We start from the raw sequence: 20,527 nt of genomic DNA, 5'->3' as shown, positions 1-20,527 counted from the left end.
TGCTGAAGATTGGCTTAAGGATCACTTGAGACAACTCCAAGGTTCATAAATGTCGGGTCATGACATGTGGATAAGCACAGTTGGTCGTTGTGATTGTTGTTCCTCCAAGGGGCCTTACGCAACTTTTTAGAATATGTATGCTTAATTTTCAAGGAATGGTTTCTTCGAATGATATTCAATGAAGCTCTTTCCTACTACTACTAGATGTTTATCAAAAAATTGCAAAAGATGAGGGTTGAGAGATGCATAACTATTTCTAAGAATGGATGGATGAAAGACAATTCAAGTGAAACTCTACTAGTCTTTGTATTGCCATGTAAGAACAACTCCACCAAAACTAGTGCAACCTTCTAAGGACATTCAAAGATTTTCAAATCGCTACTAAGCATAGACACCATCAATTGAATGCATATCCATGATTAAGAAACAATTGAACTTAAGCACTTTCAATATTTCCAGTTGACCACGCATGACACACTTACAATCAGCAAGAGACTAGTGGTATGGATTATGAGTTTCACAATAAATCATATGCAACTTTCCATCATTCACTCTAAATACTTAAATCAATATTAAAGATTGACTTGAGAGGATGAAAAACCATGCAAGAAGCTTCAAGGATTAAATAGAAACACCATAACTTCAATGTTTTATTAACCCAATAGCAAAGTAGCAACAATTCTTCAAGTCCTTCTCTTATCTCTCTTACATCTAATTATCTATCTCTTATAGCTAATATCTCTTATTATTTTGTACAAAGGAAATGAGTGGGGGTTTATATCAAAGAAGCATTAATCGTTTGGGGAATTAATCGGCCAAACAAAAGTATAAGATTTTTTGAAAAAATCAGGAAAAATCGGATTTACAAAAAAATGTAAAACAATTGCATAAAAACAATCAAAAACTACTTTTTTTTAAATTTAAGGGCATTTCCATAGCATATAGATATTGTAGGCAAATAAAATAGACACTTCAACACATGAATTGTAGAAAATAGATTTTTCGTTGTTTATATTCATATCATTGATTACATTGCACAAAAACATACAACATAAATAATATCTAGATGGTGATAGATGTCAAAATGTCGATTACAATATAGTCATTGACTTTGTAGAAAGTCAACTTGTAAACTAAGTACAAAATTCCAAAAAATCAACTGCAGACAATGACATGCTAGAGGATAGGAGGCTCTGTTGATGAAGCTCTCGAGTGAGAGCCTCTCTTAGCTCGTTCAATCCATTCACGATGCCAGTTGGCTTCCCTCATCAGATCAAAATCTTCAGGCTCAAGCGGAATATCATCATCATCATCAACAACAACAACAACAGCAATCAACTCAAACTCTAGATCTATCTCATCGAGGTCAATTGGCTCGTCTTGCTCAATAGTTCTTGATTTTGCCCATGTAGATCACTATTTTATATGCAATGGAGTCCTACATCCTTACTTTCATTTTATGCAACTACTTTCCATTTCCAAGTGTTGCACCATCTACAAGTTTTCATACACTAAATAAAATTAAAAATTAAAAATTCATACAATTCCAATTTAACGTAAACTAAACGGAATAAAATTTCATATAGTTTTTCATATATTTAGTTTTGAGTAAACAGAAACTAAACTGTAAATAAAATTTCATAAACTCAAAATACTCCATTTTACCACCCACTAATTTATTGAATAATATAATATTATTTTTTAAAATTTTAACAAATAATTAAAAAATCATTCATCAAATAGATAAATAAATAAATCTACTACAATTATTTTGTTAAAATTTAATACATACATTCATAAACCTTGACCTTGTATCTTACAATAAATAAATGTATTGCCTACAATTTAATTCATTTCTCTAAGATGACTAGGAAGGTGGGTACATTTCAGAAATGTCATTATATATCTTATCACATTTATCATTATTTTATTTATTTTTCATATCTTTGTTTGGCGAGGGATCAAGCTCATACAAAGCCAAAGTTGACAAGGTGTAGTTTTGACCCACTAAATTCTGCAAAAACATAGGTAGCTTATAAACGTTTATCATAAACGGTTAAAAAAGAAGTCTCCTACTTGTAAACAGGCCCATAGTAGATGTGAAAGCGGTGGCAGCCGTGAGATGAATACCCCTGTCGTCGACTTGCAAACTTGAATGCCGTCGACTTGCAGATTTCTCAGAAGACTTCTGTGGGCTTTAAAGAAAACACAGGCCAAAATATCGTCTTTTTCATGCTGTTTAGGGTTGTCGTTTGCGTCGCGATTTTTCGCGTTTTTTTCTGTTAAAATCGAGGTTTTAATTGCGATTTTTTGGCGATTTAAACGAAAAAATCATTGACTAGAGTTGACCAATTTTCCCAAGTTTTGGGGGGGGAAATCGGGCATCTCCCCGACTCTTGATTAATCGCATATAATCGCGATTTTTTGGTGACGTTTGCTTCCATGGTTTATATAGTACTCCCAAATGCAATAAAGAGCTGAGATCAAATGAAGATAAAGGGCCAAGATTTTGCCACCTAAACCCTAATTAGGGTTTGATACAAATAAAAGCCTATCATGATATCAACCAATGAGAAAATGACATGAGTTGACACAAAAATCGACGAAGCATCGTCCAATAGGAAAGTGAGCTGCCACATAGGATCATAACAAACTGTCATCTAGAACTTTGTTCACTTTCTCCTTCTCCTTCGTGGCATATTCAATGAATCTCGTCGTCATGCCTTCTATCTCAGTTATTGGAACTTGTGGTAGATTCTTCAATTGTTCTTCCAAGTGAATGACTTCCTCAAAGGCTGAGACGATGGCAATTTCCCATTCAGGCTCAAGATCTCCTGTCTTGCTAGCAAGTACCATGAGTGCATGCAAATCCTCCAATTGCTTTTCGGTGATCATTCCATCAGCCCCATGGAAGAGAACTTTTATTCTCTCTTCTAGCTCATTGATGTCTATAATCATTCCAGGATCAATCTTCCTCTCCAAGATGATTTGCGCTACTTCCACTATCTTATCATGAATGAGGTGCATGGCATCTTGAACTTGACTGCACCCATTGCTAATGTCTTCAAAAACAACCTTCTTCATGTGAAGTACGCTACTCCAATGTAGAAAACTAGGTGTTGATCCTTCCCTTCTTATTTTCTCTCTCGCCAAGACTTCCCTAGATGTCTTCCTTATTACTTGCAATACTGGGATAGTAACATCTCTAGTATGATAAATGCCTCAAAAGCTTCTATGAGAGCATGAGTTCTCCCAAGAACTTTTATAACTGTATCAAGTGTCTTCATCACATCTCTTATAAACATACTAACCTTTGTGAAAGATCTTTCTATCCATGTATCCATCAATTGTACGGAATTCCTTATCTTTTCCATATGATCCACTGATTCGGCAGGAAGCAAAGGCGATGGTGCAATTGTTGGATCATGCTACCTCAATGGTTCCTTGAACTGTTAGAAGTAGTTTCTCCATGCACTTATCTCTTTTTCTAACTTCTCATTCTTCTCCACTTCCATTCTAAGCATATCATTGAGTGTCTCCACTAAATCATTCACATCACCTATGGCTTGCTCTCGATTAATTGGGCCTAGATCAATGGTCTCCATATCATACTCTTCCGCAGTGATTTCAACTTCACATTTGTCGACCATCAGAGTAGCTATTTGTATCTTTCGGGAACCTGGATCATCTCTTATCACCTTAGAGATCTTCGTGGCTTTCTTCTTTTCGGTGATTTATTGAGCGCGACTTAGGAGGTTGTCCAAGTCACATATTGGTTCTTCATCAACCGCTATCACCTCTCTAGCAAGCCGCTCCTTAAGCCAGGCAGGGATAGATGATCTTCCTTCTCCCACTTGTGTCTTTTCGTTCAACAGCTCATCTCTAGGAGGGGAAGTTGCCTCATCATCCTTTTCCCCATCTTCATGATTCACTTGAATGTGAGGAGCAAGATCTTCTTGATCTTGTGATATCTTTTCCTTGCCTTTGTCATTCTAAACTGTAGACTCCATTGAGTCGTCCACTCCATGACTCAATTCCTTATCAATCCTTTGTTCTTCATGTCTTTCAATTTGATGCATCTCTTCTTCATGCCTGGAGGAAGTGCTGGAAGGATGACCGAAATTTGACTTATCTTTCTTTCTTGGTGCTTCTTTCTCTCTATGATCATCCTTTCTCTTCGAACCTTTGGAATGAGTTGATTGAGAAGCACTACCACACGCACTTGCATCTTCTTCATCATCTACTCTTGCCTATAGGTTGAATGTCATAGTCATATTTTTCTTTTTCAACTTCAGGTGCTAGATGTCTATCCATCTGCAAGTGTAGTCCAAGACTTGTTTCATCAACTCCTTCAAATCTACAACTTCCATTTCAACCCAACTAATCTTGATCTCCTTGCTTTCTTTCCCATAGGCGGGTTGGAGATATTTGCCACTATCCCGTGCTTGATCAGCAACACTAAATATCTAGCACTTCCGGATGAAAACTAGAGGTAGCCTGGAATGCATCTTTTTCTTCACTTCTAAATCATCTTGAACATTCATCCAATAGTCTTCTAACTGCCATTTGTGCTTATACTTCTTCCCTCCAATTCCCCTTACATTGTCATAGGGATCGAAGTTATCTCTAGGAGTGAATGGCGTGAGTGAGTAAAGAGATAACTCCTCTTCGACGCTCTCAGCTTCTTGTAGGGAAGGACAAACTTCAATCGAATCACCAAGTGAAATAGGAAAAGAAATACTAGATCCATGTTTGTGCCGATATGCCTTAACATATGCTGCTAATTGTCTCGCTACCTCAAGTAGCACTATTTTGTCTGTCGGATAGAATGGCAACATGTAAGGAGGAGAAGGACATCCTTGAATCCTAATGTATGTGAACTTCAGAAATCGAATGAACCATGCACAATATTATTGAATCAACGTTTGCGCTCCTGGAGACTGCCTTTGATCGGTTCCATCTTAAAGGGTCCTCGTGATATGCATAGTGAAGGCATCATTGACCCTCCTATAGCGATGCTTTGTCGGATGGTGTAGCTGTGGATATGCTTCACATGCTCTTATCTCTCCAGGTCCTCTTCCAACTACACCCCTATACATCAGCCGAGCATATTCATAATTCCTCGCAAGAGAGTATATGACATAGGAACTCATCTTGAATGTCCTAGTGCAGGTGAGTCTTCTCAATTGAACATCCAAGTTATTGTTGATGAGTCTCGCCCAATTGATTGTATCTTTACCATTGGTGAGTGTCTCTATGAAGAAGAACATCCAATTCTCGAAGTAGAATGCTTGTGGTGCACCTACAAGTCGATTGAGTAGAGTGATGAAATCCCCAAATTCCTCCTTGAAATCAACTCTATGTGGCCTACTAGGCATCCTGCTTTTGCCAGGTCTACTCTTCAATAGCCAATATTTGTTGATAATCTCCGAACATACTTCAGGATCATCATCATAAACCGAATTAGCTCCTTCTATGCTCTTGTAGATCATGTCTCTCGGCTCAGGCAAGTCGAAGGCTTCGCTGATGGCAGTTTCTGAAAGATAGGCAATCACTCTTCCATCTTTCACTATTGTCCTCGTGTGAGAATTGTAATGTCTGGCACATTCAATCATCGAAGCCAGCTGCTTTCACTATTCCACTATCTATCATCTTCCTTGCCATAGAAGTAGGTTTTCTTGTGTACAACGAGCTCCTGAACGTCTTGAGATCAAATTTCCCAAGGTTTGTGTCTCCTATATTGCTCCAATGAGATGTGATCTTGCTCTCCAATGCATCGCTCTTTGAATCTTCCTTGATGAGTGCTTGACGAATTCCAACTCCACTAGGCTTAGGCGTTGCCATTCTTCACCTATAAGGGTTGTGTAAATTAGGGATATGGTGAAGAGTATGTAATATGTTAATTTTAAGCCTATTAGACCTTAGGAATGATAGTAGATAGCTTATAATATTGATTCAAATCACTCTTAAACTCAAATAAATATAAAATTAAATGCTCAATAAGACTGATTCCTTTATCTTAATATGCCTATCTGCACTTTCTAATGGATTAGCAGCAATAGAAGAGATCTAATTCAATAAAAAGATCAATATTTGACTCCAATCATACCTGCATCTAACCTTCTATCAGTCAAAATGCAACACTTACCTCTGGTTTCTGATGATTTAACCTGATATAGATGCTTCTTGATCAAAAGACGTGACTGAGAATACTCAGCAAGCCCGCTGGTGCTTAATGTGAGTGAACAAATTCACCCTTCTTGTGATAAATTCGCTGCACCTTAAGACAAATTCGCCAATGACGCTGATTGTAATCACTTATTTGTTCTTTGAAATTCGCTGTTAGAGAGGAAATTCGCTGATGATATGCTTGAATATGTTTCTTTGCTGAATAGATTCACTGTCTTCTTGATGAATTTTGCTGCTCTCCTAATTGAATTTGATAAATTTCGCTGCCAATGCTGATTGAAATCGCTGCTCAGCTGGTGAAATTCGCTTATTAGAAAGGAAGAATTTGTTTTGAATTGATGACTAAATGATTGCTTGTAGTCTCCTTATATAGGTGCTCTAGGGTAGAGACATGTCTCTTAAGGGTAAGGCTGACCTGGTTTAGAAAGATTAAAAAAAACATTTATTGCTTATAGGGCCAACTCACCACTCATTAAAACATTTCCCTTTTGAATTATGAATTATACTTTTGGCATCAAAATGTGTTTGAAGTTGAACTACTTAGCCGTTGTCATTGAGCAATTCACTCCTAAAAGGGAGCAAAGGAAGGAATTTTCGCTCCCAGAAGGGAGCAATGGCACAAGAATTCGCTCCATCCTCAAGCCAATGGAAATCCACTCTCAAACACAAGCAAAGGAAGGCAATTTCACTTCAAAATCTAGGCAATGGAAATGGTAAGAGACAACTCACTTAGCCAAATTTTATCAATTTCACCTTCTTAGGCCTCAAGTTTATCACTTTTCTTATGTGGTGTGCTTCAAATAATCATCAAAATGCTTTGGAAAGGTTTTTCGCTCTCATTATGAGGCAAAGGAAGTATTTTTCACTTGACCTAAGGAGCAATGGAAATTATTCCATACTTAGCCAAAATCTCGCTCCAAGGAGAAGGCAATGGAAATGACTTGAAATTCGCTCCTCATCACTTCATGTTTGAGTAATTTACTAACTATGCACATGGAGGAGTCAATTCAACCTTGGAGAAGGCTCTATAAGCAATTTCGCTCCTAGACTCAGGCAAAGGAAGACAATTTTGCTCCTAATGAGGAGCAAAGGAAGTGTTTTTCGCTCCAATCAGGGAGCAAATGAAATCATTGCATTTTGGATGGTTAGCTCAATCTCATTCAATTTCTCTTCCCTTCCTCCCCCTTAGTCTCCTAATTTTGTTTCTTTTATACCTCTTATTTGGTGGGGGGCATACCTTTTCACTGCAACCCTTCCCTTTTCAAGAGGCACCTCCCTTTGAGTATTGTCTTACTAACTCTTATTAAGTTGGCGGCCTTCTAAAAATATAATTATTTCTTAAGTGTCCGCTTATCCTTTTTAATCTGGTCGGCCTATCTTAGCTAATTATGGTCAATATTTATCTTGGGTCGGCCCTCTTCAACAATTCATTCCATTTGAGTCAGCCTTGTCTTTTATTAATTTAATTGTCCAGGTTTATTATTTACGACTGTCTGCGATCAGCCTTAATCTTCTGCAATCGCCCCTACTAATTGTATACTTTTGCAGCCAGGGTTTAAATTTGAAGCAACTGGTTTTTGGGTCTAAGATGGGGCATGACACTCCTGTCCTCCATACTCTCGTCGCCGCACGCTTTCTTCTTCCCTCATGATGTTTTGTTTTCACTTTCAATGTCCATCACCCAATTGTAAGCATTGATGTACGAGGACAGAGGTAGTACCTCCATTTTCTCCCTCAAAGAGGAAATCAGTCCCTCAAAGAACCACCTTTTCTTCAACCCGTCGGCTGGATGGTTCTCCATATTACCCAACAATTCCTTGAGCCTATGGTTGTAAGCTTGTAGATTTTCATGCCTTGTTTGGTGTTATAAACTTCAGCAACAATCTCATTATCATCCTTGAGGAGTTTAAATTCCAACGGGAAAGCCTTCTTTAGGTTATCCCATGATGTCGTGTGTTCATCTGCCAAGTCTAAGAACCAGTCAATGGCCACTCCCCACAACATTGCGAGAATGACCTTAACAAATAGTCCTTATCAATCTAACTGCTTGCCAACCATATGGTCTCACATGTATTACAATGCCTTGCAAGATTCTCCAATCCTTCCCAATGAACTTGGGAAGTTCCTATCTATCCACACTTGGACTCGCCGGGGCGATCACCATCCTCCTCGATCAGTGTGTACAGTATGCCAAGGACCAAATTGGACAATTTTGCTCTGGACATTCCAATGCTTCACTTGCACTCTCAGCCACGTACAAGCCCTCTACACATCCAACGTTCGTGTCCTTTGCACCTCAGTTCTCAACTCCTTCCTCCCCTACATCTTTGGCTCAAGCCCCTTCTCTCAGTTCCTCTTTTATAGATAGGTTCTCAATACGGTGCAAATTGTTTTCAAATATTTAGACCTCATCCCCAAGATTTCATCCTTCATCTTCTTCATCATGTACCGACTGTACAGACGAGCTACTCCCTATGGACTCACTCCTAGAGTCTTTGTCCGACACTAATTGTATGGACCGGTTGTTTACTTAGTCAGCAAGGTTTTCCTCTACTTCGTCGGGGAGTGGTAGGTTCCTAGCAACTTCCTCCCACTCACTTAACGTACAAGGTGTTTGTCTCCTTCGCCGAACAGTTGTCTCTCTTGACTACGGCTTCGGCTAACACTTCTACCTTTACTCCTTGTTGGGCTCTGTGATTGAAATCCCAATTGTGGAGTTGAGCATTTGATATTTGGTTGAAACTCTAGTAGTGGAGTTGAACAAATTTCTTCCACCGCAAGATGAAAACCCTCAGGCAAAGATTGGTTTTGGTGGAGTAAAATTCCACCCTAGCCGATAAGTGTGATTCACTCAAGGTCACAATTTATTTGGAAAATGGAGAAATGGTTGTCAGCTTGTTGTGACGTTTTCACACATCGCCCCATTGCAAATGGGGACCCTTGCTTTTTGCTTTTTTAGGGTTTGTCTTTTTAGGTCTTTTAGGGTTTTGTTAGTTAGCCTTTGCATTTTGAATGTCGCCCGGGGATCACATGGGTAGCAAGTCCGGCTTGAGTGAGGTCCTGATCCTGAAATTTGGCTAAGTCTGGAATGTCCTGACCCTGAAATTTGACTAAGTCTGGAAACTAAAAAAAACCTCCAAAAACTAGATTTTGCAATATAACTCCTGGAGGTCTGAAACCACTCTCAAACATCCTGAAAGTATATATGGAATATAACTTAAAGTATTCCTTCTATGTTTCTTCTTTCTTATACTTAAATGTTATATTCCATAAAAGTTATCCTGATAGAGAGTTCGAAAGGTCAAATTTCGCTCATGTCCTTCACTGAGGATCCAGAGCGAATTTCGCTCCTGTCCCTCACCAAGGGACCAAGGCGATAATACTTATTTGAGCTATTCCTGACCGTGTTTGGACGAATTGAGACATCAAAGGCATGGTGAAGGACGAAATGAGCATGATAGAGCATCCAAACTTGATCAAAAACAATGAAATGATGAAGTTTTTGCCTAGAGGGTCAAATTCGCTCCTGTCCCTCACTGAAGGACTAGAGCGAAGTTCTTCATAAGGCAAAATTCAGGCAAAAATCAAGTAAGTTTTATGTTTGAAGGCAAGGAAGGAGGTGAAATGAACCCATTGAAGACAAATTGAAGATTATCAAACATCAACAAGGGACCTAAATACCTAAGTTCGCTCCTGTCCCTCAGGAAGGGACCAGAGCGATTTTTACTTTAGATGATTTTCTTGCTCAATTTGAATGGACCCCAAGGCATGGGTGAATGGAATGGAACATTACGAATCCGTTGAAGATAGTTTTTGAAGGTGATGAAGTGAAATAAAGCCCACAAGAACAAGTTCGCTCCTGTCCCTCTCCAAGGGACCAGGGCGATATAATGATTATATTGCTATTCCTCCAAGTTCAAACCACTTCAAGATGAAGAACAAGGTGGCAAGGAAGTCTTAAGGCATCTCTATCAAGCACAAAGCATCAAAGGTCACCACATTGAAAGATTTGCACTTAAAAACTTGAAGTTCGCTCCTGTCCCTCAGGAAGGGACCAGAGCGAAATTTGCATAAAGGCATAAATTTTGAAAGTTTGTCATGTATCAAGTGTTCAAGGACGATCGAGGGACTTCATTTTACGCGTTGAAAGCAATGACAAGTTGGAGAACGCAAGCATAAACCCAAAAAACTTGAAGTTCGCTCCTGTCCCTCAGGAAGGGACCAGAGCGATATTGATTATATTGGCCAATTCATGCAAAAATCACGTTAAGTCAATGATTTGCAAGGTCATACAAGGTCTAAGGTGTCATTTGAAGATGATATGCAAGAGTTTTGAACGTCAAAAGTCTATCAAATGAGCTAAGGGAGCTATATCGCTCCTGTCCTTTGGACAAGGACCAAAGCGATTTTCATCAAAACACTCATGTCCCGTCAAAATCATGACAAGGCAAGGATAGGCAACGTCAAAGATGCTATTTGGAAGGTGATGAACGTGGAGTTAAGGTCAAGAACGAAGTAATTTGAGCCAAGATACATGGATCGCTCTTGTCCCTCTCCAAGGGACAAGGGCGATGATCCTTCCAACGATTAAATGTCTTGTGGAATTCAAGCGAAATGAGCGTGGAATGAAAGAATAGCATTGTTTGTCCTTCACAAAGATGATTGAGGCTCGAAGTTATAAAGGTCAAGGAGAAATTATGAGGATCGCTCCTGTCCCTCTCCAAGGGACCAGGGCGATATTGGTTAGAACACTCGTTATCCTTCCAAGATCACGTCTAAACAAAGTTGCACAAAATTTAAAACATCATTTGGAAGGCAGTACAAAGGTGATGAACGTTAAAATGTTATTAATTCGAGTTTGAAATGGAGAAAACATGAAGATCGCTCCTGTCCCTCTCCAAGGGACCAGGGCGATATTACATCCAAAGGCACTAGTTCGCACAAAGCAAGGCAATCAAGCTCGAAGGACCCAACTAAAATGCCGATTTGAACGTAAGGATCAAGACTTTGGACGTCAAAAATGCAAGGATCATGACCCAATTGATGGATCGCTCCTGTCCCTCAGTCAGGGACCAGGGCGATGAGGTTTGTATATTTCATTTTCAAATTTTGGCACTCAAAAACATTTTTTTAATTTATTTAAATGCTAAAATTCGATAAAGTTTGAAAATCCAATTAAAATGGCATTTAAATATTGCGCTTGGTTTATGAGAGTCGGCTTTATTATTTATTTAAAAATCGTTTAAATTACCTTATTTTTACACAAGTCGGCCTTAAGGTAATTGTGGTGAGAAGCGCTTATAAAGGGGGAGGTGAAGATCATTATTTTCACATTATCATTTTATCATCTCAAGTGCGATTTAAGGAAGACAAAGGGAGAAGTGCGAATTTCATTTCAAGCTAGGAGGTGCGAGTTTATATTCAAAGGAAGGCGCAAGCATTGTCAAAGGGGGTGCGAACCTTATTTTCATTGTGCAAACTTGTCAAGCATTGGAAGACTACGTCAAAGAACATATCAAAGGTGGCGATATTGATAAGGACATTTATTTGAAGATCACGTTGAAATATCAATTTTGCCTAGGCGATTTTATCCATTTTGCATTCTAGTGTTAGCTCTCAAGAGAGGTATGGCGATATGGATTTATTGTTTTGATTTTGATTGTTGATCGTCATAGCCTTCAAATTTTGAATTTTGAATTTTGAATTGTAATAGCTCAATCGTTATTTAGGAAATAATAACTCAAGGATTTATTATGAAGTTTCCTAAAAATTAATCTAATCTATGTTATATATTGCAAAATCATGTTTCTAATTTTGAAATGTTGTGTAGGCATCAAATGGAGATCTCATCAAGGAAAATCAAGCCGAATCAAGGACGATCTTCGCCGGGACGATCAAGCCAGGACAGGGGCGACCTCTTTCAATCCAGCGTTCCAAGGCGAGGTACATCATCATCTTGCACATCAAGGACAAAAGGAGTTAGAACAAGAGTTAATTAAAGATAGCCTCTCAACGACATCAAATTGAATATCTACCAAGGTACAAGTGTCAAATGAGGTGGCGTCCTAGTCATCATTTCTCCAATCAGTGAGGTCCACCTCAGCATGTCCAGATTCAATGTACTTAACTCATGGAAGGTGGCACAAACTCTGATGTACCTACCCTGGCTATCCATTGGTCGATTCTTCTAGAGAGGACATGTGTCCAAGCAATACAATTTTATCATTGGTCGAGCATTAAATGTTATGTAATGATTGTAACAAACCCTAATTAGGGTTTTCATTGTTGAATCTTGGCCATTGATCTTGGATTGATCTAAGCCATCAAATTGTATTGTGGGCACTATATAAGCCCAGGCATTTCATTTGTAAAGGCTAATTAGAAATTATTAGAGAGAGTTGTAAATAATAGAAAGCAGTTAGTAGATAGAGAGTAGTTAGAAATTGATAGAATAGCAATTAGAGTAGAATAGGAGGACAAGGCAAGAAATTGTTGCCATTGATTGTAAACAAACTCCATTTTCATTGAAGTAATGGTGAAATATGTCGTTTTCTTGCAATTTGCATGGTTTCTTGTTGAGTCTTCAATCCTAGATGGTAGATGATTAGATGAATGGAGGAAATGTGATTAATTGATGGTGGAATTCGTATATCCATACTACTAGCAGTTTGTTGATTGCAGACTTGCCTTGTGTAGTCAACTGGAATCGTTCAGCTTAAGCTCAATTTCAATTTGTCGCCTCTTCATTGATATGCATCAACTTGGATGGTATCTATGCCTGCGGTGATGATTTGAACATCATAAAGCTTCCCTTAGAAGATCGCACTAGCCTTGTGTAGATGTTCCATTGATGTCAAAACAAGACCTAGTTAGAGTTTCATCAAAAATCAAATCATTGCTCCTACATTCTTAGTATTAGGATTAGATCTTCTCTTCGCCCTCATCCTTTTTCCATTTTTTCAAATCTAAGTTGGTCAGAGCCTGTGTTCCAGCAAAGCAGATCGGAAGTTCAATCATCAAATGTAAGTCCCCTTGTGATTCCAGCAAATCACATCACACCACGAAGAGCTTATCCACACATAGAGACCCTACCAAAAGAACCTTGGAGTCATCCTAACTGATCCTTTATGCGAATCTTCAGCAGTTAGAGACTTTTTCTCAAGAGAGGATAAGATGCCTATTGGTATTTTATTCTGTGTATGATAGTGTACAAAATACACGTCAACACAGCTACAAGTTGCGAATTTCCAAGTTCAAATTTATCAAAATTTGAAAGCAAATAATAAATTTGTCCTTCTCAATATATGTGAAAAATTTAGGGAATATAACTACAGCATGTGCATTCAAAAAAGGAATAAAGGATAATAAATGCTATATTATTCCAATCCTACTATGAAAGTTGAACAAGTTTCAAAATAAGTTAGAAAGAAGTTGTAAGCTTGAATTGGGGAATTTCTTGGTCCCAAACTGCCTGTGTGGGACCCTTTTTAGGGAGTGATACCTTTTGTTTAAGAAAAATCAGTTGTACGTGGAATGCTAGAGGATTTTTTAAGAAATCAAGCTGTTGTACATATTCATTTGCATTATCAAAAGAGTCAAAAATGAGCTTTGGAGGTCTGTGAGCCTTTAAATTACTCCCCGCCACTCATGATTTGACAGCTTAAGCCAAAGAAAGGTCAAACAAGAATCGCTGTATAGTTTATTTTGAAATGCCAAAAATGCAAAGGGGAAATTGTGCCTCATAAAGGGAACTCAAGGTGTGGACATGACATGCCTAGTAGGAACTATGACTGGTCAAACAAGCTGGTGCAATCCTATATGAGTCGCTATTGTCATCAACAGAAAATCGTGGCAATCTTTGGTAAGATCGTGGGAATTGAAGAACATTATACTGGCTGCTAGCACATCCTGTGACAGGCATGAGGTTCTTAGTTGCTAGGCGCAAGGGTCTTGCATTGCTGGAAATGAAAGGTTGTGTTGCTAGTCTTGCATTGTTGGCCATTTTCTTCATAAACAACAACCCACTGCATTTCATGGTGTGACATGGGCCTGTGACTTCCATGTTGGGTCTAAAGGCAGTTACCAGACAATCAATTATTGAGAGCTTCATGAACAAAAAATTGTGGAATGTTTGAATCTTTTGTTTCAGGTCAGAAGCAATGAACTTAATCTCTGTCATTATGAACAGCAAGTGTAAAATCCCCCTTTGTTATTTCAGTCCTGTGGAATGACTGACAATTGTCTCGTATATTACTTTGTCTCAGCGTTACCGGGAGACGCGTCTCCAAACTCCTGGGACGCGTCTCGAAGACTAGGACATGTCTCCCCTCTCCCAGACGTCTTTGGAAGCGCCTCTCAGATGTGGGTGCTTTGGAGAGACGTCTCCAACATCTCCCGTAAAGAAATGTGGCATCTCCCGTCATTGAAAACAATTAATAAAGTCATTTTAAAAAAAAAACCCCGACGCGGCATAAAAAACCCTGACGCGACGCGTTGACTGAAAAGTTTAAACCGTCCAATGAAAACCCTAAACGCCCGACGATTTTTCATTCGCTTAAAATGTCCTGCAATTTTTTTTTAACATCATTCAAATGCGACGAAAACCTAGTGTTGCGGCCACCACAAACAAACTCGACGAAAACCGAAAAAAATTGACTTTCGCGACCAGCAGGTGCAACACGAAACAGGTGCAGGTGCAACGCCGAACAGGTGGACGCGATTCAGGTAAGTTTACTTCAGTTTTTTTATTTTCATTTTTTATTTTCCATTCTTTGTAACTTCAATTTTATTTTTTTGTTGTTGTTAATAAGTAATAACTACTAAGCACTATTAATAATTTTATTAATTGATTAATTTAATAGTTAATAAATTAGCACTATTAACTATATAATATCTTTGTGTTTGTGGTTTTTATATTTAATGGTAATACTAAACAAATTCAAAAAATTTAAACAGTCTTCTTAATTATTAATAATTATAGTTTGCAAATTTAAACAGTTTTATTATACTAAACAAATTGAAATAATAAAAATAATAATATAGTTTTTAAAATTTTTTGATGCATAAAAAAACTGTATATTTAATATTAGTGTTAAATTTGTAAATTTAACAGTTAACTCTATATACAATGATGCAAATTTAACATTGATATCAAACTGTATATCAATGTTAAATTTGCAAATTTAACAGTAATATACAGTTTGTTGTATATCGCTGTTAAATTTGCAAATTTAACACTGATATAATCACTGCAGACTGTATATCACTGTTAAATTTGCAAATTTAACAGTGATATACAGTCTCATAAAATAAGAAGGCATACATTTGTGGCATTTTGCAAAAAACTCAAAATAATCTAATTCGGAATTCCAAAACCAATGTGCAAAAAAACATAAAACTGGTAATAGTTTTTGAATTTTCATTTCGTTTTGCAGATTGCAGAATGTCAGGGGGGGGGAAACAAGGCTTGTACCCCTTGTGGAAGTATGTTGACCATGTTCCAGGGCCAAAAGGAACAGGGGGGACAGCCACCATTAAATGTAAACTTTGTCCATTGGGATGGAAAGGTGCCTACACGCGGGTGAAGGCTCATTTCCTTCACCAACCAAGACACGGTGTTGAAGTTTGTACAAATGAGTCAGAACGATATGATGCTGTGAGGGAGCAAGAAAGGGCTGATGGGAAAGTTTACAATGTGAGCTCCTCTCATGCTTCAACCACAGGGGCAACTAGGGAGCCAGAGGTAGATGTGTCTTCTAGTGTTGTAGGAGCATAGTCTGAGTCTCACAAGAGACCACATACTAGCATCTCAAACCCCATTGGAAGGCTATTTGATGTGCAAGGTCGAGAAGCAATTGATGCAGCAATTGCATGCTTCTTTTATGCAAATGGAATACCGTTTAATGCTGCTCGCTCACCTTTCTATGTAGAGATGGTACAAGCTATCAATAATGGACCAGCTGGGTATAAACCACCTGGATTTCGAAAAGCTCGGCACAACTCTAATTGAAAAAGAAAAAATTCGATTAGAGCAACAAACTGCACCAATGAAGAGAGTGTGGTCTACAAAAGGTTGCAGTATAGTGATGGATGGGTGGACAGATGCTAGAAATCGTCCACTACTTAATGTCATGGTGACATGCAGCAAAAGGCCTTATTTTTTGAAGGCAATGGACTGTTCAGGGCAAGAAAAGAATGGAAATTTTCTTCATAACCAGCTATGTGACAGCATTGAGGAGGTGGGGGCATCACATGTAGTCCAAGTTATTACCGATGCTGCCCCTGTTTGTAAAGCAGCAGGTATGATGGTGCAAAACAAGTACAAGCATATATTTTGGACACCTTGTTGTGTGCATTCGTTGAACAATGCACTCAAAGATATTGGCAAGTTCCAATGGGTTTCAGACCTCATAGAAAAGGGCAGAAAAATATAGATGTTCATATGTAACCATCATCACACACAAGCCATTTATCGTACGTTTGCCAAGGTGGAACTTCTCAAACCAGCTGATACACGGTTCGCTTCCTATTTTATTCTTCTTGACCGCCTTTGTGAAGTCAAAGGAGCTTTGTGTTCCACAGTTGTTAGTGATGCATGGGCATCTTGGAGGCAATCTGCATCAGATACTGCAGTTGAGGTGAGAGGTTTGGTCCTTGATGGCCGTTTTTGGGCTGATGTGAGATTTGTTGTGGATTTTATTAGGCCCATATGTGAGGTGATTAAAATTACAGACTCAGACAAGCCATGTTTGGGGAAAGTTTATGAAGAAATAGATTCCATGTGTGAAAGAGTCAAAAAACTAACTGATGCAAAAGATTCTTCTTTATATCCTTTGATAGAAGAAAAGTTGCATGGAAGATGGAACAAACTCAACACACCCCTTCATTGTGCTGCCCATGCCTTAAATCCTAAATGGCATAATACAGAAGAGACCAAAAAGAGGCCTCCACATGAGGATAGAGAGGTAATGAAAGGATTTTGGGCTGCAGTAAAAAAGATTTATGGTCAACATGAGGATGCCTCAATCATAAGGACTCAATGGAATAAGTTTTCACGTGGGCAAGGTGATTTCTCTTCAGTGGAAGCTTTATATGATATGCAAGCAAAGAAAGATCCCTTAGAGTGGTGGTGGAACCATGGAGGTGAATCCCCTGAATTGCAATCATTTGAAATCAAATTGCTCTCACAAGTAGCTAGCTCTTCATCTTGTGAGAGGAATTGGAGCACTTATAGTTTTATTCATTCACAAAAGAGGAACCGATTGGGGTCAAAGAAAGCAAAGAACTTGGTCTACATTCATAGCTCACTTCGTCTTCTCTCTCGTGTTGATCATGGTTACATGGAGGGCCCTTCAACAAAATGGGACCAAATTGCACCTGATGATGGAGGAGTTGCAGCCATGGCGGATGAAGCGGTTGAACCAGATGGCCTTATTGAATTGCCCCCGGTTCTACTACCATCAGAGGAACCAGAGTTGGAGAGTGATGAGTATCTGTAGACCATGCTAGCTGAGGACCTTCATATGGATGATCTAGACATAGCAGAGTAGATGATAGATTTCTGGTTTTTGTTTTTCGTTTGTGTATCAGCATCAAACTATCAATGTTTTTGAATTTCAATTTGTAATGATGCTGCTAACTAATATGAAATATCAAATATGTAGTGTGAGTTTTGAACTTTTCAGTCTTTTTGACACAATGACATTTGACATATGTGTATTTAAACTTGAAAGTTAATATTGATTTGTTAAACTTTTCCACTATCCTTGTTTTCAAAATTCTATGTTATGATATTTACTGAAAATTATAAATTTATATTAAAAAAGTAATTTGCCGTCTCCAAATACCCCCGTCTCTTTTTTTTGAAAATTTGTCATACTGGTACCAGTACCCGTCTCCGAAGTACCCAAGTACCCCCGTCTCCTGGTAACCTTGCTTTGTCTTTATGGGTGTTACTCTAATGCAAATATATTAAAAGAAACCATTAGACAAATTAACATGAAGCAAACATTGCAATCAGAAACTCATCAGAGAAAGTGCATACAAATTGTTTTACAAAATGCCTATCAAGCAAAACTGAAGAAAAATGCAAAAAATTGGTGTAAGAATTTGGTCCAGCACATTTCAGTTGAGAAACGAAAACAACTCTATACAACACATACACAGAACATAGAAGTGGTAGATTTGAATGTAAACCACAGTAGTTGAGTTGATAACAACCTTTATTGCTTAAAATTAATCAATGCATACCAAGTACATCACAATACATAAGGGTGGGTGTTCTATTATGAATGAATTTTCTTTTCAGAATATAAGCATTGTACAATGAAGGCAGCATGTAATCTATCAAAACTAGGATCTAACAAAAAAGGTTCAAATTTAACCCAAATAGGAGCATCTATCAGAGTTCTTAAAAAAAAGAACAAGACACACCTAGCATCAATAAATCAAAAGATGAATCTAAAAGTTTGTAGCTGATTTTTTCAGAATTACTTTGTCCCAATGAATAAATAAGATTCAATCATGCACAACTAACCTGGTAAAGACGGAAGAGGTGGCCAATCTTTGAAGTCATTATCATTCACACAGAAACAACGAGAATAAAGAGATCCTCTCACAGCAAGTTGCCATAGAGAACGTTGATCTAATTTTCCCATCATTTTATGATAAATCTGAAGAAGAAAGCGTACATCATCTGCAGCTGCTCTTTTCATCATTTCTGTCAAGGGTCTGCTTGCCCAAAATTGTGGATCCTGAAAATTTTGGAGGAATTCAGAAAATTTTCTAATAAATGTTGATACTTTAGAAAATGGGTAACCTTCAAAGTGCAAATAATCTGCTCTTAAAAAGAAAACAATTTTATATGGTTCCTATTGCTGTAATCAGCTATTAGATACATCACATGTAAGACCAGGGTCCAGAAACTTTAAAGATTGATATTACTCTATAAGTAAAATATTAAATTAATAATAAATACAATTTGCAATACTCTTACAATAATTTGTGCACAATATTAAACTTTGCGGCATGATCTTCTATGATTTTCAACATTATCATTCAATGTCCTATTTTCTGAGAATTCTATTCAATTCATTCTAAACAATTCCAAGACCACATAGAAGAATGAACCATATTTGAAAGAGTTGTCAACCATTGTAGACAGCAAAAAATATTAAAGTCCTTGAAAGAGTTAAAAAGAACTATCGAGGGACTATATATGTGATCCGACATGTAAGAAAGAAGTAACTACTTGCTACAAGTAGTGATAAAAAGAATTCAATGAACAGAATTTAAAATCTAATTAATACACTAGATAACAATTTATTATAGTTTCTTTTTGCAATTGGTTGATAGTAGATACAGCTTCAGTCATTCTAAAATTTGACCAATAAAAAAGTCTTAATTTTAAGGACCGGCTGCTATTTTCAATATATCTAATGCTCATAGTCGTAGCATCTCCTCTCAAGAATGAAAAATAATTGTTTCCAGTTTGATGTGATGCACATGAAAGATTACAGAAAATCATATAAAGGAGTGCCACATACAGGTTGGATATAGATGGTAATTAACCTACCTTTCTAAGTAGAATCCGGACTTCCTCCTTTTCAGCATATGACACACCTGTAAGATTTTGTAGTCAGCTTTATAAATGTACAAAGCAATTTAGATATAAAAAAAGGCTTATAAATCTTCGTGATTTTTACGTCTTACATACCATGAGACTAAGGAGGATATAAATATCCATATCACTAATGTGCTTATCAGTTTGTGAAACTAGATACTAAGTACTAAGTGGATCTTGTGAAACCAAGTAAACAAGTAATGCAATCTTAACAAAAGAAGCCTTTTATGATTATTTCTAAAGGCAGAGAATCATATAAACTTTTTAAATCTGCTAGATCAATGGCACTGGTTTGGTTACATTATATACAACATAGGTCTAAGACAACTTCAAAAACACATCCATAGGCATGTAAAACACCATTCAAGAAAGGTCTGGAAGGAGTCCTTGAAATTTTAAATATTTATATATTTTAGGAGTTTGATTTTGCCTTCATTATGTCCAATCCCCTGAGTCTAATACTACTAGTGTGTATTAGACAAAATTCTTTTCCAAGGTTAAAGTAATTGAACATTAACTACTTAATAGTAATCAAGGCATCGATAATACGACGAGATATATTCTCCATTTGTCTTCATATTATATATGGCTGAAAATTAAGTTATATACAGTGCAATAAAATTCTTCGGTAAACATCAAATCTTGACTCAGTATATCTATTGTTCTCCTCAAGCAGTACATCTTCTAATCTCTTTCCAGGTACCTCTTGTTAAATCA

At 37.6% G+C, this 20,527-nt stretch overlaps 1 protein-coding gene across 7 annotated transcripts in view; it reads right to left on the bottom strand.

The window, feature by feature from the left end:
- Nucleotides 1-20,527, bottom strand: part of LOC131027394 (uncharacterized) — a 186,795-nt gene that overhangs the window by 41,664 nt on the left and 124,604 nt on the right. For all 7 annotated transcript variants that reach the window (XM_059220316.1, XM_059220368.1, XM_057957436.2 and 4 more), the window contains 2 exons: nucleotides 19,763-19,809; nucleotides 18,725-18,941 (listed from right to left, as the gene is read on the bottom strand). In XM_059220316.1, the coding sequence (XP_059076299.1) occupies nucleotides 18,725-18,941; nucleotides 19,763-19,809 (264 nt within the window). The remainder of the gene's footprint in view (nucleotides 1-18,724; nucleotides 18,942-19,762; nucleotides 19,810-20,527) is intronic.

Source organism: Cryptomeria japonica, chromosome 1 (assembly GCF_030272615.1).
Source record: "Cryptomeria japonica chromosome 1, Sugi_1.0, whole genome shotgun sequence".
In the NCBI taxonomy this organism is placed as follows: Eukaryota; Viridiplantae; Streptophyta; class Pinopsida; order Cupressales; family Cupressaceae; genus Cryptomeria; species Cryptomeria japonica.
This window is presented reverse-complemented; position numbering and strand designations above follow the sequence as displayed.